General features: G+C 40.4%; 5 protein-coding genes and 1 long non-coding RNA gene across 8 annotated transcripts; 1 reads left to right on the forward strand and 5 right to left on the reverse strand.

Annotated features, from left to right (window-relative positions):
- Window positions 1-731: 731 nt before the first annotated feature.
- Window positions 732-1,773, reverse strand: LOC103975982 (protein RADIALIS-like 4). Its single transcript, XM_009391141.3, has 2 exons — window positions 1,445-1,773; window positions 732-939 (listed from the first exon to the last, which is right to left on the reverse strand). Exons 1-2 carry the CDS (start codon window positions 1,722-1,724, stop codon window positions 935-937), a joined length of 285 nt encoding a protein of 94 aa, XP_009389416.2. The 5' UTR covers window positions 1,725-1,773; the 3' UTR covers window positions 732-934.
- Window positions 1,774-3,787: 2,014 nt separating this feature from the next.
- LOC135605600 (protein RADIALIS-like 3) lies at window positions 3,788-4,952 on the reverse strand. Its single transcript, XM_065095884.1, has 2 exons — window positions 4,317-4,952; window positions 3,788-4,028 (listed from the first exon to the last, which is right to left on the reverse strand). The coding sequence occupies exons 1-2, from the start codon at window positions 4,549-4,551 to the stop codon at window positions 4,024-4,026; spliced, it is 240 nt and encodes a 79-aa protein (XP_064951956.1). The 5' UTR covers window positions 4,552-4,952; the 3' UTR covers window positions 3,788-4,023.
- A 1,339-nt stretch (window positions 4,953-6,291) lies between these two features.
- Window positions 6,292-8,163, reverse strand: LOC135604821 (SNF1-related protein kinase regulatory subunit gamma-1-like). The gene is made up of 7 exons (XM_065094475.1): window positions 8,040-8,163; window positions 7,680-7,822; window positions 7,490-7,579; window positions 7,182-7,343; window positions 7,009-7,091; window positions 6,763-6,954; window positions 6,292-6,676 (listed from the first exon to the last, which is right to left on the reverse strand). Exons 1-7 carry the CDS (start codon window positions 8,161-8,163, stop codon window positions 6,292-6,294), a joined length of 1,179 nt encoding a protein of 392 aa, XP_064950547.1.
- Window positions 8,164-8,511: 348 nt separating this feature from the next.
- Window positions 8,512-11,690, forward strand: LOC103976365 (uncharacterized). 2 transcript variants are annotated; one of them, XR_010484460.1, is made up of 6 exons: window positions 8,512-8,829; window positions 10,341-10,438; window positions 10,687-10,750; window positions 10,878-11,044; window positions 11,248-11,308; window positions 11,380-11,690. It is a non-coding gene; the product is annotated as an uncharacterized LOC103976365 (long non-coding RNA). The 2 variants fall into 2 exon arrangements; XR_010484459.1 differs by having other exon boundaries at window positions 10,881-11,044.
- Window positions 11,691-15,814: 4,124 nt separating this feature from the next.
- On the reverse strand, window positions 15,815-17,938 carry LOC135605601 (eukaryotic translation initiation factor 3 subunit D-like). The gene has a single exon (XM_065095885.1). The coding sequence runs from the start codon at window positions 17,869-17,871 to the stop codon at window positions 16,093-16,095; it is 1,779 nt and encodes a 592-aa protein (XP_064951957.1). The 5' UTR covers window positions 17,872-17,938; the 3' UTR covers window positions 15,815-16,092.
- A 2,783-nt stretch (window positions 17,939-20,721) lies between these two features.
- Window positions 20,722-22,822, reverse strand: LOC135605602 (large ribosomal subunit protein eL20-like). 2 transcript variants are annotated; one of them, XM_065095886.1, is made up of 4 exons: window positions 22,706-22,822; window positions 22,412-22,527; window positions 22,252-22,315; window positions 20,722-21,410 (listed from the first exon to the last, which is right to left on the reverse strand). In XM_065095886.1, the coding sequence occupies exons 1-4, from the start codon at window positions 22,808-22,810 to the stop codon at window positions 21,069-21,071; spliced, it is 627 nt and encodes a 208-aa protein (XP_064951958.1). In that variant the 5' UTR covers window positions 22,811-22,822; the 3' UTR covers window positions 20,722-21,068. The 2 variants fall into 2 exon arrangements, with proteins under 2 accessions (XP_064951958.1, XP_064951959.1); XM_065095887.1 differs by having other exon boundaries at window positions 22,614-22,732.
- Between the last annotated feature and the right edge of the window lie 214 nt (window positions 22,823-23,036).

A 23,036-nucleotide genomic window follows, 5' to 3' on the forward strand; every position in this document is an offset into this window, starting at 1 on the left:
AAAACAATACTTCAAGAAGAAGTTATTGAGGTCATACAACAAAGATAATATCATAGATATATTTATCAAATCTCTTTTTAAAGAACTATTTAAAGATCTACTAATCAAATTTATCTCCAAAAGTATACTATAAGAGGGTGGATTAAAATTTAAAATATATCTTTTGAAAAAAAATTATTTTATTATATTTTATATTATTTTTTAAATAAATTGATTAGATAGAGTTAATAGATAAGATTTTCTTAATTTAAATTGTTATACGATGACATCTATATTTATATAAATCCATCCGGGTTTAAATATTTAAATCTACGGGGCTCAAATTTAAGAGTAATTTAAGATCTTTTAAGTTGTTTTTTTAGAAGTTCAATATTAATTTTTTTTACTATTTTGATCATAGTTACTTTTTGTTTAATCTTCGTCTAATAGTATTTTATTACTATTATTTAAAAATATATATATTTAATACGATCTCTCCCTTTCTTCACACTCACCCCTGAATCTACAGCTACCTCCTCCCTTCTTAGCCCTTGCTTGCTCCCAGCTAGCTACACAACAGGGCTTATCTATATAATATAATATAATATAATATAATTATATATATATATATATTGTGAAGTAGGTATGAGAGAGTAATATAATTGATATAATTGTTATGACAAATAATTAATTTATCCATTTTAATATATGATGAGATTGTAAAATAAGCACCAGCAAGGTAGAGAAACAGATATGGGAATACATCAGAATCACTTTCATTAGGCAAACTAGCAATACATACAGCATCGTCCTAGATGGACGTAGATACATCTTTGACTGATACCAAAGCCAGATATTAGGAGATAAGTGCGGTCTGATCGTTGATTACCTTCATCCTTGTGATTCTTTATACATATGCTTCCCACCATATATATACACTGAAGATTTGAGACCCTCAGCCTGCCACACAAAATGTGATTTAAGCCTCAACTTGCAATACAATCTAAGCCTGGATATGTAAGACAATATTCAACAGGACAAGAAGAACAACTCAAAGAATAAAGCGGTGCAGGTGAGTGTGACCCCTAAAGCTTCTCGGTCAGCCATAGCATTTGACTGCAAAAAGATAGCTTATCAAACCCATTATGTGATTCTTTGCATTTATATCATTATGGTTCTTCATCCTTGAAACTTATGATTACGAGAACATCAAACCCAACTTTTAATGGATGTCAATGCAAAGGATATGTGTTAAGAATCTTAATATTTGAAGGGATATGCATGCATGTTATCTTTAATTAAAAGTATGTATATATATATGTATATATATTTATAGAGTATATGTTCCCTAGACGGTAAGCAACTTTCAAGCTCATGTTCTTCGTGAAGGCATAGGCTAAGAACCATGCATGGAGAATCTACGGTGCAAACAAGAACAGAGGAACGAAGCGAAGAAAAGAACCACCTCTGCTCCTGTCGGCGGTGCCGTTGCGGCGCCAGCTATTGGAGTTGGGGTAGCTGTAGATCGGTTCTGTGGTGGAATCAATGAGCTTGATGTCGTTCTCGAGTTCTTCGTAATGGCGCTTCACTTCCTCCACCGACTTCCCGCCGACGGCCCTGGCCACATTCTGCCAGCGGTCGGGGGTGTCGTCGTAGCGTGCGATGGCTATCTCGAACCGCTTGTTCTCCTCTTCCGTCCACGACTGCTCCAGCTTGCGGGAGGAGCTCTTTGAGCTGGACGCCATCTCTGCTGCTGTGATAGCGGCGAGGGACTCTTGACCAATACCCGTCAGTGAAGTCTTGAGTGCATGGGGTAGCAGTTGCCATGTCTGCTCCTTATAAACCGGTAAGGAAGTGGGGGTTGTGGGGTAGTGCTGGGCTATTGGAGGCTAGTTGGCGAATAGCATTTGCAAAAGGACCAAATGAAGGAGCCGGAGAGTGACGCCAAAGAACTTTAAGACGTGCGTATGTCGGGAAGTTGGAGAATGCCCTCAGAACTTTCGTCTTCTTACGATACTTGTGATCACTACCCTTAAACAGCTGATTTCATTTCACGTACTCGCTGTACTCAAAAGGGCTGAGTTCTGCGTTAAACAAATCAGCAATCTCGTCTTCTCGTCAAGTGATGCATGCAAGTGGGTTGTGAGATATAACCTTAGCAGTTCGTGTCTTGGCCATTCATCATTATTGATGGTTCCCTAATAATTCGATCCAGATGGTGATACCATGCAGCACCATGTTACTTGGATCCAATGAGCTAAACCTGTGGATCGAACGAGCGGTGGCTCCACAGGGAAACATTAGCACACACAGGAAGGAGAAGAATATTGGAGTACACGAGCAGCCTACTTTATATCTAGAATGACAAACGAGGCCCAGACTTAAAGATGGCGAATATTTAAGTTCGTGCATGAGATAGATAGATAGATCTCCAGGAATAGTAGATCCTGCGTAAAGGGATCCACTCATGCTGAAGAATACTGGACGTTCATGTCTCAGACAGTGGTAGTTCCCTGTAGATGAATGGAAAGAACATATTGTCGTTATGCGAGACAAGCAACGTTATATTCCAGATTGACGCAACCGAAACAAACAAAAACAGGTTCTATATCCATATTCCAAACTGTAAAATCATGTAGCCACCCTCTAATGCTGACGACTTCGTGTGCCAGTTGAACCTCATCTATGATCACTCTCCCAGATTTGATTCCATATATACATATATATGGACATGGAACATGGGCTCTGTAATATGATGAAGAACCCTAAGGCAGCAGGAAATGAGCAGCTGCGGCTTGTTGGAGAAGTTGTTTACATCAGGAGAATGATAAGAGCAAGAGAGGAGCCATCTTTACCTAAAGCTGCGGTCCATATACAACACGACTCAGCTTTCATGGAATCGTCGCAGGGAAAGATAGCAGCAAGTTGGTTGGGGCATGGAGAACCCTCACCTATTGGGAACCTGTTGAGTTGAGCTTCCTTTTGCCCACTTGATCTGCAAAAGAAATTCCATGACTGTGGCTAAATTTGCAGAGAATTCTGTAAATCGGAGAAGGGACAACGGGAAGAGTTCCAAGGATGCATGAGTATTGTACCCTCGATCGACTGCTGAAACTCGACTACCAAGTCTGTCTTAACGTTCCCATCATTGGCAGCAGCTTTCCATTAACAATGAGAGACAAAGTCGCCACTGGGTTCAAGTTGACAAGAGATGCTGTTTGCCAGTGGGCAAGGACAATAATTGCTACAAATTCGTTATATTTATTCTTACTGTTCCTCCTCCTGATTGAGATATATTAATTACATCACTGTCAAATATATTTTAATCCTACTGTTTGGTGAATTTGGACTCCTCTATCTTTGTTATGTTTATTATTGCTATTCCATGAATGAGTCAAAGTGGAAATTAAGCATCATTCTGATACGACAGCTTAAAATCTATTTATTTAGACATGTGGGACAGTTTCATAATATATCTCCATCGATATCTCACCAAAACCCAAATCTGGAGTTTTTGTGATCTTAATATCATATGGTAATCATCTCAATTGTAGCTATAAAGATTAAATTCGATTTTAACAGGGGAACCAACATCATATATTAGTCTTCTTCCTTCCGAGAAGGTGTTTAGATGGCACTTATCTGCTTAATCATGTTATTTCTTCGGCTGCTCATATTCCATATCGCATATGGGGACTTATAAACTCTGTTTATATTCTTTTTGGGGAGTAATGACCATAAACTTACGACCTTCTTTTGATAAGGTTTTGTTTGTGATTAGAGCTGAAGTAGCAGAGAGTTGCAGTGGTTGCTAAAGAGAATTATATTGAGCTTAAGTTTAAGTACAGTAAACAAGGCATCTTTACGTCTGCCTGCGATATATGTACAACACAGATTCACAGGAAGAGAAACAGAAGTCTTTTGAGCTCAGTGATGTCTGATATTTCTGTCTGGTTCTTCTGGCTGATGATATACGGTAGACTGCTGCCTGTAATATTCCATGCATAGGTAATGAATTCTTTATACTTCACTCCGGTTGACACTTCAGCCTGCCAAAAAAGGGGAAGAATTTTTAGATGATACAGTTCGAATTTGCTTGATGATAGCTACCAAATTCCATTCTAGAGAACTAAGTTCATGAAGCTTTCACGAGCAGATTAGAGGTCTTATTGTCAAAAGGATAGCAACACTGGATGGGAGTGAAACGTGTTACTGAGATGCCAAAAGGCATACTAAAGTTTGCCAAAAGGCAACCCATGATATCAACATTTCCTAAAAGTGAATGCAACCTTAGGAGAACGCAGGAGAAGGGAAGGGTAAGTGAGAAGGAAGAGTACCCCTGTTGCCGGCCGAGTGGTAATTGGCGCGAGGCATTTGTCCCGTCTCGATGCGAAGGAGGTCCTCCACGAGCAGCTGGTAGTGCCGCTTCACTTCCTGCTCGGACTTCCCGCCGACGGCGCGCGCCACCTTGTGCCAGCGGTCGGGCGTGTCCTTGTCGTACTCCACCAGGGCCATCTCGAACACCTTGTTCTGCTTCGGCGTCCAGGCGGAGCTCAACGAACAGGACGCCATCTCTAAACAGAACAATAGAAGTCGGCTCTAATGCTAATGGATCACTTGTCGCCTTCTGAAAACTGTGTGCTGCTACGGAGAGGAAGTCGTCGTGGTCTGATCTTTATAAGCTGTGCTGCGGTGGGGTGTGCACAGTTGTGAATGATATTTCCATGGGGTAGGAAATCAAGGCAGAACAGGCGATCACTGGATTGGGGAAGAGAATAAGGCAGTGATTTGATGGGTGGGAGAATCACACCGTTCTCGTAAAGCCATGGAGTTATTTACAAATCTTTATCTGAGCCTTCCTCCACACAAATCTTCTTTTTCTTATCCCATGCCATATGCTGAAACATCTCAGTGGATATTCGTTCTTCTACCCGCAAGAACACATCGACTCCAGAGCACGTAAAGCTGCGAGCCAAAAGCATAAGAGAGAAACTTTGTTCGTGAGGGTAACAGATGTGACAACAATATCACCAGTCTGGTGATTCCTTCGTTTGCTTTAGAGCAAGTTGCGTCGGAGAACCTCAATCTTGGGGAATTAGGATGATGTTTGATGCTTTCCCTCTGCAAGTTGATCCATGTGTGATACTGTTACAGATTCAGCAGGGTAGCTCTGGAGGGTGCAGTAGAGCCAAAGGGAGAGGAACTATCAGAGATTCCAAAGGCTTTCTGCCATTTGCAAAAGCATGAACCCACTTGGGACATCAAAATAAAGGAAACAAATCTGCAAGTCTCCTGTGACTCCGGAGTGGAGAGGTCAAGCCCACCATTCGTCAACTCTCACAGTCGCATCTTGTGACCGTAACAGGACTCCACTCCACCAGGATCTTAACCTCTACCCAACCCTGCATTGGTTCTTCAGTTCTTTACTGTGGAAGATTAAGATCCATGAAACCGACAGGTCCCCCCCATGCAGGAACCCATACTTCCAGAAAGTGGTCCGGGAGATACTGATTCCTGCTGATAATAAGAATAATATCACTATTTTCTATGATGCCCACCTCCAGAAAGTAATGACTGGATTCCTTCCCTTTCCACGATCACAGGTTGGTCGGCATGGATTTCAGCTATGGTGCTGCTTGGTTTGCAAGTTGACTGCTTCCATGGCAATCTTGGTATCGATCTCAGCGGAAAACGTTCACATCACCAGATTCCAGGATTCACAGGCAGGGGAGAAAGCCAGCCAGGCGAAGCTGCTGCATCACCTCAGGAGGGTGGAAGATTAAGCGCGGGGATGATTAGTTTATGGAGCCACACGAAGCTCCGGCCGTGAAAGGAATTCCTGTTGTCTGCTGAAGTAGAATTCATCCTCAAGCCCCGCAAAGACCAGCGGTCGATCAGACGACCTTTTTGAGGGAATCTCGCGGGAAAGAGGCTTTCCCGGGGTCAAAGATATGCCGCTGCTCTCGGGCTTTACACCAGAGAGACTTAAAAGTTCTTCCATTACCAGGCTGTTCTTTGCTGACATGATCACATTGAACAGAAAAATCAAAAGAATAAACATATGAATAATCATTTTATTCCTGATAATGCATTTATTAACGTAAGATTATTAGCTTTTGTTACCACCATAATGCTTCCTTTTATATATTTTAGACAGTGAAAGAAAGGCTTTCCAGCTGCTTTACATGAGATTTCCGGCTTGCAAATCCGTGGATTTGCCAGTGGTTGCAATCCAATTTCGCGAACGGATGTTATTGCAGCTTCAGCAGTAAAGAATGAAGAGACCCTGACAAATATTGCTGGTGCACGCTTTCACCGGTTCCGAATCATCACTCCGTCGTTCACGTGGCAGCCAACCTGATTTAGCACCGACGTGAAGAAGCCGCCTCCGTCGACTCTCGCATCCATCGATGGCGGAGAAAACGGCAGGATGACGTCCCTGAGCGTCACCATGCCCTCGAGTCGCCCAGCATCGCCGACCAAAAAGCCGCTCTCCCTCATCGAAGCGGCCATGATCTCCATGGTTTTCTTGAGGCTGTCGGACTTCCGGAGTACTGCTGGGTTGCTCAACCGAAGAAACCTCGCGTTCTTCATCCTTAGAAGACCAGCTGGGGGAGCCTCCGTTTCTGTGTATCGATTTCTGCTCTGATCACTCGCAGCATATCGAACCTTAATGAATTCTTCGACTGCAAACGTCCTGCAAGAGTCCTGAACTTTAATTACCAGCTTTCTTCTTCTGAGCAGTGAACAACTATTTTGTCTCAGGGGAGATCATCAACTTACTTCCTGTGGATGAACAAGGAATCGTCCTCCAAAAGGAGATAAATATCCGATCGCCTCACACATCCGAGCAGCGTTCCAGACCTTCGATCCACCACCGGCACTCCATCAAGTTGCTTATCCCACAGTACGTGCAAGGCATCTGCTAAACTTCGATCCGAGAAGACCGAAACGACTCCAGCAGCATTCATCAACCTACGACAGCAACATTGTTATGGTACATTGTTATGGTAGCATTGTGTTGACTACCCGTATTCTGAGAGGGATTTCTCTGCAATCTCATCAAACCATTCGAGTCCACTCGACTGAAGAAGCAACTGAATCACTGCATGCTAGAAAACAATGGATACATCTTATTTTCAGAACGCTGATATCTGAAACATATACTCAACAAGTGTAGTGACTCACATACGATTGATTACCTGAGTAATAAACCCAACTATGCTAGAGTTGGATGACTCGATGACTGGTATGACATTTAACTTGTGATGCTTTGTGAAAAGCAGCAGCACATGAAAGAGTGTGTCATCCTCATGGGCAGGGAAGAAGGGTTCCCATAAGAATGACTTGGTCAGCTCTATGATCTGCATGAAATAGTTTTTAGGTACACACGCTGCACATTTGATGCTCGTTCAAACAAATATACACATATTTATTGAAGACAATTGACTGTCAAGATTTGTACAAGAGAATGCTTTGATTTTCATTCCTTTAGAGAACAAAAGAATACCTTAGTCTGTCCGATCTGAGAGTTCTTCTCTAGCATATCAAAGAACCCATGGTTGCCTTCCTTTGATGCAGCTCTCGCTTTGTCAATTTCCTGGTAACATACGCATGTATACGAAAGGAACCTAATATGTTCTTCTTCCTCTGTGATTTAGAGGCTCAAAATGACACTACGATCACTCACCTCAAGCGACCATAAAACCATACTCGAGAACTCGATCCATAGACTTCTTGGACGCAGAATCTGCAGGATCAATGATCGCTGCGCCGGATACATTGTTCTCATACAGCAACCGGATTGCATGCGCCACGCAGTCGTCAAATTTTACCTCCAAAACTGTGATAACATTAACATACCACACTGGTGATTCCTCCAACCTATTCGTCAAACAAAGCTTTAGAAAGAAAGCAGAAACCGGATCAATAGCATCAGCCATTTTGCTCGGATTAAGACACGGATTCTTAGATACTGTCATCTTCCCTCTTCTTCAAATACTAGTGTTTCCATTAAACATGTGAAGGATGCAAGGAAGACGAAGGGCATGCAAGCGCACCTGGCACGGAAGCACGAATACCAGGGATGGCAGTGATAGGAATGTGATCGAAAAAGGACTGCAGCGCAGAGCCGGAGTCTACTTTTCGATCGCTGTCGTCGTCTCCTCTTGATCCTGGAGTCATGGCCTCTCCCTTCCTTCCGACCACCGCCGAAGTGCTTCATGTTATCACTTCCACAGCCCCTCGGATCCAAAACACTTCCGTGTGTGCGCGTTGGTGCAGCCCGGCGCTATCGCCGAAGCCATTAACGTGGCCGGTGGCGCAACAGCATCAGGTCCTGCACGCATGCTTCTTCCAACACGTGTCACGAACTCGCGTCTTTGGCTTCCCTTAAAGACCCAATATTCACCGATCCATTAGGATTTCCAGGACAACTAATCTCCGCCGTTGATTTGACTCAAGATTAGAACTCATTCCTTCCTCTCTTGTACAAATCGAATGATTTATTATTCTAACAGAGAATTCAGATGCGGATGAAAGCAGCGGATCAAACAAAAGCCGGTCTCAACGCATGACGTGTGCCCCAGCAGAAGCAGAGGCGGTGGTTGATGGGATGGGCGTCTCCTCATGCTGGCTCAGAGGCGGAGGCCGTCGCCGCGTGGGGCCGTCCGGCTCCTGATAGGAGGGCCGCTATCCTAGCGGACTCGATCAGATACGCGTCATCCGCCGTCATTCGTATTCCCCTTCTCTCTCCCTCGTTCTCGTGGTAGCTGAGATCAAGCAGAAGACGAAGAAGAAGAAGAACAATGCAAGAGAAGGAAGACATTTTTTATATCCTTCTCCGCAGGGGTAAATCCCGAGCTTATTTATTTGATTTGGTCATCGGATCTCGTTTTTCCTTTTTTCTCGTGATTTGTTTCGAAAGAGGAACCTGGGTTTTGTCAGCCCTAATCGATCCGACGCTGGCTTCTTTTTTATCGGCATCGCCCATTATTAGATTGATTTCGTGTTCAAACTCAAGAAAGAGATCTTGTTTCGATGGATTTGGATGTGAATTTGTACGATTTGATTTAAGGTTTCCATCCATTCTGTCGAAGTTCGCACTGATTTAGAGGTTTGGGGATTCTGGTCCCTGAAATGCTGAATGCTATAGCCATGACGGTGATTCGTGGACATCGCGATGAACTTTCTTGACGCACTTATTATTGGAGTGTTTTTATGTATTACTCAAGAAATAGAATGATTTATAAGGCTAGATGTATTACTATTATTATATAGCCATGTTAGTTTATATCTTTTTTCCTACATATGCAATGTATATGCTTTATTCATTCATAGGCATGCCTTTTAATTCAATGAGTGTGACAGCTTAATTTTGTCTCACATTAGAAGTGAGAGGATAACAGTGATCGCATCCAATATTAATGAGTCTATCATCATTAATGTTGCTTAAGCATTTTGAGCAGCCTTTTAATTAATTAGTCCCATGTGTATTGGATAAGTACTCTTATGAGGTCACTTCAATGAAACTTGCATATTCATGCAAATATTGATGTTACTTGTGAAGCGCATTGAGTTGGTAGCTAAGAGCTTATAGTTCATTGTAGTTGTCCTTTCTTTTGTTTGTTCTTTCTATAGATGATCCCTACATTTTATTCTTACCTTTCCTTTGGAATCAATGAATGTGATGTCTTGATTTAGCCTCACTATGTGGTTGTCTTTTCTTTTGTTTCTTTTTTCTATGGATGATCCCCACATTTAATTTTTACTTTGTCTTTGGAATCAGTGAGTGTGATATCTTGATTTAGTCTCACATCGAAAGTGAAAAAATAAATATAATAATATCTAATGCTTCATCAGCCTACTACCTTAAACTTGTGATTAAGTATTTTGGATCATTGGTTTAAGTTAACGGTTGGTAAGAGCTGTGACTTCCCCATGCAAAGAATCCCATGTCGAATTTGCATTCCTTGATGACGTGACAAATTTTTGACATTTGTTCAATTTGTTGTCATGTTGAGAAGAATGTGATTTATAAAGTTAAGCCAATGAACAAGTGTATGAGAGTAATACTTGGTGTCAGATATTCTTGCTATCCATGGATTCTACTTATAATTACTACTAAATGACATTTATCTGAAAGACAATTTGATTGGCTATATATATTATGCATGTTATTTTTTAATTCCTCCTGATGCATTAACTTTTGTCCGCGACGTGGTTCTGGTAATCTTTTCCCTGTTATTCTCCTTTCTACTGATTTTGTCTTATTTTTACTAAATTATCCTGTGAGTCTTCAAGTCATCGTTTCTAGCTATTGTCATCATCACAATTTATTTTGCCTGCCTATTCTGTTGCAGCTTCTTAAGATTCATCAGAGCTCATCATGTCGGACATGGATGTCGATAGACATATGAACCAAAATGCGGAGACTGCCGTGCCATCATCTCAGCAGGAGGTGATATTTAAACTTATACTTTTATTTTATAAATTTCTATTACGTTAAATGATGTACGTGACGTTCACACGTGGATTCGAACTTGAAACCTCCATATGTCTCAACAAAGACAACTTGCACCTTTTATTTATTCCTTCCTTCCATTTTAAGCACTCGCTAATGGTATTCAAATTATATATGCACAGCTTTTAAGAATGTCTTGACGAAGATTTATCAGCTCGTGATTATGTATAATTAACTTGTTGCAGGAGGAAGCAGTCAAGAAAAAAGATGGAGGAATTTTACCCAAAAAGACCACCAGTCATATCCGAGGTAATCAGAACCATTTCTGTTGCAAGTTTCATTGCTGTTATAAATATTCTTTCTTAAGCGTGCTGAACATTGTAAAAGTGGAAACAAATACTACGGTAGGACCATGAACTGGCTTACTTTGATTCAGCAGGCTGGGCTTTAGGGAAGGTATCATTATCAGCTCATACAAAACTATTTCGAGCTAAGACGCTATGAGGCCACTTCCTCTGGTTCGACTAGATTGTGAAATTACAGCAGGGGGAACTTGCTCATAAGCCCAAAGAATCCCTTGAGGCACTCCGACCAAAGTTGCAGGTATGCCTTCCTCTCCTTGTCCCTGTGTAGTCTCACACCATTCTGTTATCTGCTCCCACATTTGTATGCCTTCCTCTCCTTGTCCACTTTATCTTCGCAAGTGCCATGCAAACCTGCTTTTGTTTGTAATGTGTTTACAGTGTGCATACAGTCAAAAAAGTTCCTTCATAATTGATTTTGTGTCTTTTCTTTTATTTTTTTAGCCCACACCACATCTGCAAGTACATTCTCGTCGCACAGCCTATGCACACTCTGATAGCAAAGGTACGGTCAGTTGTTTGGCTTCTGTTCTTCAGAAACCAGTTAATGTCATCTCTTTCTTTTTCAACCTGTAGAGGGAGGAAGTGCTACTTCAGAGGATACCTAGGATGACAATGTTAACGATCAGTGATTTCAAGTTGCCGATTCCGTCGACCTTGTCTCTCGACAGCTACCTTCTTCCTGTATGAGAAAAGAAGTTTGAGATCATTTTCAGATTCCACAAATAAAGAACGAGGGTGGTTTTGTATTTGTACGAAAGGTTACCATTGTGACATAATTTTGTAGTGCACAAATAGATGCTTCTTTATGCTATAATTATCATCTATTACGATGATAGATTTTGATTGTCCGATATATCAAAGGTTTCAAAACCAATTTGGTTCAATATTCCAAGGTTTCAAAACTAATTTGGGTTTAATATTCGAACATGAGCTTTGGTGTTCTAAAGTAACTTGACGTTTAGGACTCTTGCAAAATTATGTTGGTATATACCCAACAAATGTTCTTTCATTAAGTGGATTTTAGAGGTTTGGAAATATGTTCCACCATAATTTAGTTCGTATACTCTAATTGTTGAACTCTTTGGATTTGGATTAGGTCGGAAGATCCTCCAGAAACAATTTGAGAATGAGTGAGTAAATTCAAAAGAGATTTTTTTTCAACCATGGTCGTGGTCTACGTATGATTATCCTTTCGTATGATCCAAATATTCTTATTCTAGCATCAATATGTTAGGGAATATTATGATTTCTTATACTAGAATAGTGAAGGATTCGAAAAATTAAGGATTATTTTAAAATAATTTTTGACAAAGTAACGTAGCTAAGAGGATCTTATAGTAATTTTTGGTAACTAACTAGAATAAATGGACACTAATTCATTGGGCAAATACACAAAATCATCAAACGTCACTCGGATCTAAAAAGTCAATCGAAACATTCAAGCAGTGTGTTGGGTTAATAAAATAGGTATTGTATCAAGTTGATTAGGAAGAGCCATTGGATCATCCACATGCTCAATTGTGGGGTATATACGTATGTTGGTAGTGTAGTACTGCTTACAACATCAACTAATTTGTCCCCGTCGTTCTCTTTTCTCCCAAACACTTTTTGACTTCCGTAAATGCAATTAGCTTCGAATGGAATTGCACAAGCATTCACATGGACTACCACTCCAACAGAAATCCAATCCACACATCATTCCCATGCAACAAGTCACGTCAGCAGCAAACTCCTTAGCTAAAAAGCAGCAAGTTCTTCATCCATAGATACGATATACATCGAGACGTATTCCAATTTTGATATGTACTGATGGTACAATAAAATTATCAAAAATAACTTCATTTTTTTTAAAAAAATAAAAAAATTGAATCAGAGTTTTTAAATTAAAAATAAATATAAATTTAGTATGATTTTAATAAAAATAATCTAAATTAAAAAAATAATGACACATCATTTTCAAGTTTTGCGAGAGTACTTTTATAATATGTTCCGGATCTTCTTTCGATTAATATTAAATTATTTTTAAAATTATTTTTAAAATAATTTAAATTTTAATATTTAAATAATTTAAATAATCAATCGATGGATATATCTAATTTTATCATTAAAAAATGATGAGACTCTACAAGCGATGAATTGAGATCCTTCATTCTAAATATCTATATATCAGTTTGATATATTTATCGGATCCAATCCTAAAAATTATCTCATGACATAATATACTAATATACCATATGTCTTTGGTGCATTGATGTGATGATGATCATAGTTTGATCGTTGTGAATCACATGTTCGAGATGACAAGTGATGCAAGGACGATTATGACATATATTAGTGCGAAGCATGAAGAATGTCAAACCTTCTATTTTCATCATTAATTTACTTCTTTGTATCATAAGATTGATCGCTATACTACTATTGATCGTAAGATTCTTCATAATATGACAGTTGTGAATACGATAAGCTTCACTCTATGTCTATGTCATGTAAGCTACGTTGCATCTGCTCAAAATCATCCATTATTTTCTCCTCCCTTTTTTGTGTATAAACTTTTGACTAATACCTCGTTAAACTCTATAATCTAAACCTTGAGTGACATGTGTAAAATACTATTCCTCGATCCACACACCACCCTCAAAATTATGTAGACAAGACCATCAACTCTTTGGTGTCATCGCTATCGATCAAACCACTACTGTCCATATTATTGTTATATCTCTAGACCGAGCGAGCCGTTAAATATGATTGAGAAGATATCTCATCGCTCGACTGATTGTTTGTTCGAGCCGTTAAATATGACCATGGCAAATTCAAACGATCAAATTGATTGTTTGAAATAAAGTAATCTGAACTCTTGATAAATTAATAGATATCACGTGGCAGAGGACGGTCCACATGCTAATCCCCTTTCGGATCGGATCAGTTGGTATCATTTGTGCCAAATGGTACAGTTCAATACGACGAACCGTGCTTACAATCTAAGTCATAGAGCAAACCAGTGAACATAAACAAGCATTGTCTCATAGCTATAACGGAGATTAAAATATTCAGGCATAAGCGTACCATCCAAGTAGAGCAAAAAGTGAAGAAGAATTTTAACAGAGAAAAAAAAAATGGCAACCGTACCAAAGAACTAGCAACCTTTGAAGAGCAATCGGAGCATAATCATCACATTCCCTATCGATGATGCATCATTACAGTATCAGACTAAAAGATGCAAAGGTCAGATGATGCACACTATACCAACAGCAAGCAGCAGCGCAAACAATCGGGTTGCAGCAGCACTACCTACTCCACAAGTTAAAATAGCTGGAACAGTGTATTAGAGTGAATAACATTGAAATATCCTCTCTTTCTTGGGAACGACCAGTGAGAAGATAATACGCCAATCTTCACCTTGGAGAATAGGAAATGACAAAAGTATCATGTAATCTTCTCTGATGTGAACTTGTAAATTATCAGACAAACCAGCTTAACGAGAGTATCATCACTCCATATAGTGCTCTTTTAAACATCACATACTATATATATCAGACAATGTTTAACACGGTCAACCATAAAAGCTGGTTAAATCAACAAAGTTTCTTCAAACAACTACAGTTCACTAAAGCTAATCAAATAAAGAAATTGTGCATGTGTTATTGATCCTTGGAGCAAAATGAAAGTTTTATTCGATGCAAAAAGCCAGTTGTGTTCATAATGTCATTAATTGCATGTAGTGATGTCTATAACGAAGCAATGATTTTAACAATAAGTATATCCTGCTGCTTAGTTTCTCCATTTACCACTCCAAATGTCGAGAGGAAACATATAAGAACAGAAGAAAAAATAAGATACAAAAAACAAATAATAAATGCCAGGTAATAGAAATGCCAAATCCACTTTGTTTTACAAACAAATGGAAAAATTCAGATTGTGGAATCCTCAAACCGAGACAAATATTTTTTTAGTTGTGGCAACTAAACCATGATACTGTGATTTGTACTATATTCTAATATGGTAAACATTGTCTATTCAAAGGATTTCAAGTGTTACTCAGTATTGAACATTGTCTCATCATTGCGGGTCATAAAAAGATGAGGATATTGTGGACGATGAACAAAATAAAGGTTTGACTTATGTTTGTACATAACTTCTTTGGTTAAATTATAAATAAAATCTAAAACTGAAAACACATATATAGCTAGGTTTCGCTTTGGCCGCAAAAAGGTACAGAATCAAACCAAACTGCAACCATCTTTTTTGAATTTCCACAGACCAAACTGTCTTTCTTAAGGTCAAAAACAAATCCAAACAGCATTTTTAAATTTGCTTTGGTTTGGTAGGTTAGACCATGAGATGAAATAATATGTTGTATCGAGGGGGAATCTAGCGAGAAGTATTGGCAATCTGCTGTACACACTCTTCTTCAAAATGGAGATAAGAACTTCTAATATAACCTTAACTGGGTATTCCAAATTACAAAGAAAATGAAAAAGAAGCAAACAATTTTTCTTACCTAAAGCATACGGTTTGATCAAACAAATTTAGCTGGCTTCCTTAAGAGACTAAAATAGCAAGAAGTTAATTCATTATATCCGGGACTTATATCCCAACTCAAACAGGACACCGAACACATTGTCCGTTACTCTTTTATCAGCAAAAGGAACAGCTATAATGTTTAAGTCCTTCAAAAGTCCTTAAACAGAACATGATGATCACCCCAATAAAACAAATATGGTTATCAAGATCTCTAATAAAAAAGATAACAAGAAGATCTCCCCAACAATTGTTAGAATAACAACATTAAACTAGTGAAATCATATCTCACAAATCATATATTTCATTGTGATTTACACATCATCTTCATGAAGTTAAAAAAAAAGATGCATCATGTGGGAGATGTGTGAGAAGAAAAGTAATCAGACCATAAATGTACCAATAATCAGGCTGACTCAAAGTTAATCCAAACTTATCAGTTTTAGAATAGCAATGTGTACAAGAACCAACAAATACATGCCACAAGCAATGACAGCAGACATCCGTTTGTATATCGAATTATTGAAAATAAGCTTGATATAACAGCAAATGTTCAGTCAACGATAGAACAAACAAGCATTCTGGCCAAAAATTATCCATAATGTAAACAACAACACTTCTTAAACCTTTCAGCCTACTAATCAAGCATGCAAAAAAGAAAAAATCTCACAAGTTCAAATTTTGAAGATAGAGAACAACATAGTCCTCATGATCTAATTGTTATTTATGACGAAGATGAAAAATATAGCTGAAGAATGCAAGTACCCTTCAGACCACAGAAGCATCAGTATCCTTCTCACCCTCTGCTGCTCCAGCTGCAGCATTGGCCTCTGCTTCCTCTACTTCATCCACAGCATTTGCTGTGGCATCTTTCTCCGCAGGTGGCTGCACCTGCTCCTCCTCTGGCAGTGGCTCCTCCACATATTCATTCTCAAATGCATCCGGCGGCACCTCATATATCCTTACCTGAGGCTTTGCTGGATCCTTCACAAGCACATATTTTCCCTCGTTAAGCTTCATGCAAAGGTCAACGATCGATTTCACAATCCCCCACATGTTAGAGGTATTAAGGTTGATCTGAGCAGCAAAATCTTTCAGCTTGTAGCCAATGACACTCAAAATAACATGGTTGAAGTGATCCCGGGGATGGACTCTGGAGACATAGCCCAGTTTCATCAAATCAGCGCCCGCAAGGAGGGCTTGAGCTGTCCACTTGGCCAGCTTGTTGGCGTTGTTTTTGAGTTCGGTAGCAAGAACTGCTCCCCTCTGCGTCTCAAGTTTCTGCCTCCAGTCTACCCCAGAATATTTTGGATCGAACTCGTTGAGGGCGTTAAGGGTCATGAAGGTTTGCTGTCCCTTGACCTCAGTCACACTGTGCACCTCACATCTTGCAACGAGATGAGTGTTCTCGTCCAGCTTCCAACGGCGGTATCGGTAGGCAACGGAGGCGACCTCCTCGCCTTCAGAAGCAAACGGGTTGGGCTCATCAAAGGTAACCTTGTTGCCATCACGTACAAGGACCTGCTGGGAGAAGTTCTGGTTGATGTAAGTGGCCTCCATGGCGAGGGAGTACGCCGAGTTGATGTCCTCCTTGGCCTCGGGTAGCGGATCCTGCGAGGTCTCGTTGACGGAGAGGAGGTCGAGTTGAGACCCGTCGCGCTTGTCAAAGAAAAGCTTGTTGCCAACCCGCTGGATGACAATGTCCCAAGAGGACACGGAACGCGGGGCGCACATGAGGGCAGAGAGGATGGCGTCGGTGGCGAAAACGGTGGCCTTGTCGTCGGCGGCGAGGCGGCGGATGACCGGGTCGTCGGTGGTGGTGATCTTGAAGAAGTTGCGGGACTTGAAGCGCTCCAGACGGCGCTCGTTCTTGGGGTTAACGCGATCGAAGTTGCGGTCGTAGAATTCGAGCGCGCCACAGATGAGGAGGTCCTCCGGCGGATCTGGAACAGCGAAGGAAAGCTTGGAGAAGGTGGAGAAGGGGATCTGGTCGAGCATGGTCCATTCCGGCTGGATATCGACGGAGGACTTTTGGTTGGGGGTGTCGCGACGAGAGCCGGCAAAGCCGGGACCGCCGGCATACGCGGAGCGGCGGTGCATATTGTAGAGACGGTCGCGGCGGGCGCGCTCCTTCTCGGCCTCGCGCTTCTTGGCCTCGACCTCCTCGTCGCGACGCTGCGGCAGCTGTGGGCGCTGCTGGAAGCGCCAGCGGGGGCCGAACTTGGGGCGAGGAGGAGGCTTGCCGTCTACGAGGCGGAAGGAGGAGTCATCTGCGGCGGCGCCGGAAAGGGCGGACGACTCATCGAGCGCGAAGTCGAAGACGGCGTCGCGGGTGCCACCGGCAGATCGGGAGGCGTTCGCGCTAAAGTTGGGGTTACGGCTCCAGTCGGCAACGCGGCCGAGCTTCTCGGAGCGTGAGAAAGGGGCGAAGGGTATGTTAGCCGGGTGGGCGGCGCCGTCCTGCTTGACGAGGAGAGGCCCGGCGGGCGTCTCCGGCGGACCCCAGCCGTCAGGGTTGAAGGGGACATTCCCCACGTCGAAGCCCATCTACACTCTAGGGTTTCCGATGCGGTCCGCGATGGTGAGCCGAACAAAGACAACACAAGGTTGCTTGTTTAGGTTCCCTATTCACGGCCTTATAAAGGCATCGCTTTAGCGATCGGGATTATCCGTTGATGGTTTCGGATTCAGCGTCCGTTGGTAACGGTTTGATCTTAATCCAACGGTCGGATGGCCACCCGCAAAACGTAAACAGCCCATTGGGCCGGTCTAAGTGCTCCTATGGGCCGGCCGAAATCAAACGAGTTCTAGGTTTTCTTGCAGTCGCATATTGTCAGGTCTACAAGTTCTGCAAACAGTTCTTTAGCGGAAGATGATGCAGTTGCATCTTTGTTTAACTTAATTAATGCACATATCAAGTATTCAACTTGACCTTTGGTAAAGATCGTTGGTGCAGAAAATCCAGCTCTTGTATCAGCAGCAGAGCAAATTTTTGGTGCTGGTGGAAAGAGGCTGCCACCAGCTTTAGTTTTCCTGGTGTCAAGGGCCACTGCTCAAATATTTGGTGTCAAGTCATCTCATTTGCCTTCTGCAGTAATCTATGGTTGGAACACCATGGAAGATTTATTCATTTAATGCTTAAAACAGGGAATTGACTGTAGAACACCGACGTTTAGCAGAGATAAATGAGATGATTCATACTGCAAGTTTAATCCATGATGATGTGCTAGATGACAGTGGGATGCCACGAGGTAGAAATCTTACATAGTGATCGGGGAAATACCGGGGATCACCCGTTATTTGACATGTAGCACGGTTATAAGTTATTCTCTCTCTATTTAGGTTTTCGGCTTCCCCTAAAAAAAATGTTTCATAGAATATTCTCTCCTTATCTCATACAAAAAATTATTTCTAACACAATAATCAAGATCAATATATATATATATATATATATATATATATATATATATATATATATATACACTATTTTTGTCTGAGACATTAGGTTAAAAAGGTTGGGTCAGAAAACCCTCTCGATCTACTTAATCATTATATAGATTTCTCGAAGAAAGCTTACGCTTCCATCTTAGGGATACTTCTTTCCGTTGCAACCCACGTGAGATATCTCAATCATCATTCGTAAAAAAAAAAATTAATGATACCTCAGTCTAATAAATCGACAGGATTAGAATAACAATTATAGTTCATGTGATAATTTCTTTTTAGAAACATACAATGAGACACGAGTGGCTGTAACAGCGGGAGATCTCATGTTTGCACAATCTAGAGAAAATGGAAGTTATAAAGCTCACAAGTATGCCAGGCAGATTTCACTAATTATTTGTTAGCTACGAACAAAGATCATGGTTTCTTCGGAAGTTGCTATCTCGCCGCAGGCTATCAAGGATTGAGCTATGAGATTAAGCAAGCATCAAGGCTCTTCAACAGTGACCTTATTCTTGAGTATTTGCAGCTTCAACAGCCGCAAGCTCAAGGTCTAGGTGAACAAATGTTGAGTAGGGAAGAACACCGGCATCTATTTCCAGGTAGTCGATGAAGAGAAATTATCTAATCCGAGTTCAGCCAAAATAGTTTGTTGGCCACCACGATTGAATCGACTCTTAAGTGTGCCGAGGGCTCCGTAGAGCCAGAGGGCAGAGATGGCCATCGAGAAGCAGATATGCATACCTGAGAGACTGAAGACTCGATATGCATGTATTCTTTGATCAATAAAACATTATTATTATTATTCGACATGCTGTTGAAGACGAGAAGGCAACAATAAAACATGAAAAGAAAACCAGAAACCCTGTAAGAACTGGACTCCAAGAAAGGTACCACAAGGAAGCAAACCAATAACAAGGAAACAATCCAATGGAAGAACAATGAAGACCAAATTCCTATATGACCATATCGAGGTACAAAAGAATTCATACTAAAAAGGCACGTCCAGGCCAAAGATAATGGACTTCAGTCTCAAAAATCCACATCCTCATACAACGTTATGAAACAGATCAAAATTGATTTGCTGGTAAAACAAAACAGTGGCGACTGACAACAGCATAGAAAAGGCATTTATCAAGTAACAAGCACATTAAATTGATAATTAGATGTTGGCACGTGCATTTGCCATTAACCACAAGAGAAGGTAAATGGAACTTAATGCAAACAGCATAATGCCAATAGATTTAGGCAACAGGGAAAAAAAGGAAACCAAACAAGTCTTGGTAACCTCGGCAAAGTTGCCCTACAAAACTGAATCAGTAGTTTCTTTACGATTATATTCATTAAATGCAAGCGATGTGGTTTGGCCATAACTGGAAATCAGTCAGTTAAATTTGCAAGATAAAACTAGCAAACTGAATTCTAAAATATGAAGTTTCCAAGATAAAACTAGCAAACTGAATTCTAAAATATGAAGTTTCCAATAGTAGTAATGCAAACCCAAATATTGAAGCACAAAATTATAGTTAATGAATAAAAATACAATTAAAATAGGTGTTCTAAACCAACCAAACAGAAGGAAAAAAAAATACAAAAGTATAAGATATTTACAGCACAGATAAAGGGAAGACAACAAACAGTTTGACAGCATTCACAATGTTAAATTTCGAGCAGTTGTTCTCGAAACCATCATATAATCATACATTAGTATGCTAGAAAAAGCTCAAAGTAATTCCCAGAGCAGGGGCTACCAGAGTACCATGCAAACAGTTCAGCCTAACTATAGATTTTAATTAAATAATAATAAATCAGTTCAAACTTCACAGAAAGATACATATGTTGATTTGCAATCCAGGATAAAAACAATAATTCAGGAAAATCTCAATGGAAGGAGCTTGTGTCACACAATATAAAAGATCAAACAGAGCAGATGTTCTTGGGAAGTGCTCAATGTAAAAACAAAGACAAATGTGTTATTGAAGAACACCTCACTAAACCACCAAATGATCAGCTACTCTGTTTGCTCAGCAAACATCATAATACAAATATGCACTTTGCAGTACCACTTTATCAAACATGTTTCTCATTCAAAGTTTAGTCTACATCCTTGTGCTCATAACCTCAACTTTTTCAATCATCCATTTACTAAAACTAATACACCATCCATCAAATTCAGTTTATGTAAAACATATCAAAAAGCGCATGTAGCAATCTCAAACAGTTCAGTGAGTGGCTATGAAAAGCACCATTAAATGCAACACTGAATTGTATGTGGCCTCGATGCCGAATGCTGAATGAAGCTACATAAATAAGTTTGGCCTCGATGCCTTATATGTGGTTTTCAACTTCCTGGTTGGAGGCCTAACCTTCTTAAACACCAGAGGAAACTTGATTTTTGAGTCATGGAACTGCTTAGTACTCTCCCTCTTGCAAAGCTTAGACGGAATTGTCGCTGTTTTAATTATTTGAATACAGTGATGCCTTACTCGATGACGAGAGGCCATCTCATTATACATCTGCTCAACAGCACCATTGAGAGTAGTATCACGGTATTCCTTGTACATGTTGTGATAGCCTGTTCTGCTCTGGTATCGTAACCAGATGCCATAATTCTTGATCTTGGTGGGTTTACGTTCAAAGATCTGAATTTGCATAGGTACACCAGTAAAGAGTAGGAAACAATAATGATTAAATAATTAGCCAACACTGAAAGACAAGCAACATATAAAGTCACCAAACTAAATTTCTTGCTCAAAAACCCTATAATCAAGATATTTACTAAGGCTTATACAAGCAGATAAATGGCGAACAACAAGGATTTGACCTAATAGCTTAATATAGCATGCAAATTTCCAGTAATTAACAAATTTGCTTATTAGTAAGGTAGGACACATGAGACAAGGAGCCACTTGACAAGGCAACATGTCATATTAAATGTAACAAATTTGGGTTTAGCTTATGCTTTCAAGCTTTTAAATCTAGATAACAAATACAATAGCAACACGAACAAACTGGCAATGCGGTATCTTCCTTATCTAAATATACAAAATACAGATGCATCTGTACTCATGCCAAACGTTCAAATAAACAAAGAATCACTAATATCTCAAAGCAGACAAATTCTAGTATCAACTATACTGACTGAAGGGTAGAAAAGACCAGTACCCACATAACCGACTGTTAAAGATCTTTTGCTCTCTCCAAAGCCCTCTGCATCCAAGGGAATAGACTGATCTCCAAGAGAGAAGTATTTATGTACTTATATCCTCTGATAAATCTTTACTACCTTGTAAGGCATTTTGGTTCTCTACTCACTGATTCTCGCATAACAATGATGAAGTAAATATTTCATCTCGCCATACCCCCAATAGTAGAAAAGGAGCAGATTTCACACAAAGGACAAAATCTCATACAAAATCAGCATCAATATAAGGAGCACTATACATTCAAGGAAAGAACTGAGAAAAGGCAAAAGAAATAAACCTCGTTGATTGCCAGCACTTGTCCATTGCTTTTCTTAACCTTCTTAAGCTTCCTCAAGAAGTACCTACATTACATGGAAGTAGCTACAATATGAGAAAAATGCTGCTCGATAAATCAAAAAAGGTTTGGATCTACAGCAGGTATAAACTTCGTGTCCCACCAAAACTTGGATTTGGCGCGGACCTCATTCGTTGCCCACAGTTTCATCCGGTAGATCTTCGGGTGCTCATCGGCGGCCGTAGGGAGCGCCCTCCCGACCACTTGATACTGATGGAACTGCAAACAACCATCAAATAGACGATCAAACAAAGAATCCCACCCAATTATCAGATCCACGACACTCGAAACGCCAAGAACGTAACAGGCATCGACGAGGAGGAAAAGATGAGAATCAAGCATAAAGAGACTCGGATCGAAGAGAAATGTATGCCGAACAGAGGATTCGAAGACTCACCCTAAAAGCTACCATGTCGAAGCGCCGGCGGCTGAATAGCTTCATCAACGAAAGAAAAGGCTTATTTATAGAGATCCACTGAACCCTAACGAACTGGGCGACCATTGAACCGGACGAGTTGGTTTTGGGGCTCTTGTTAGCTAAACTGGGCCGGACCAACTAGTTTTGGGCCTACTCTATCATAATAATCGGTACGAACAACTCGAGAATATACAAAATAGAAAATTAAAATAAATAAATTCAAAATAAAATAAAATAAACGATTAATATAATACTTATGTGAATGATGAAATAAATAATCGTTTGGCCAATCTATATTTAACAGCCCGAC

Source organism: Musa acuminata, chromosome BXJ2-2 (genome assembly GCF_036884655.1).
Source record: "Musa acuminata AAA Group cultivar baxijiao chromosome BXJ2-2, Cavendish_Baxijiao_AAA, whole genome shotgun sequence".
Lineage (NCBI taxonomy): Eukaryota > Viridiplantae > Streptophyta > Magnoliopsida > Zingiberales > Musaceae > Musa > Musa acuminata.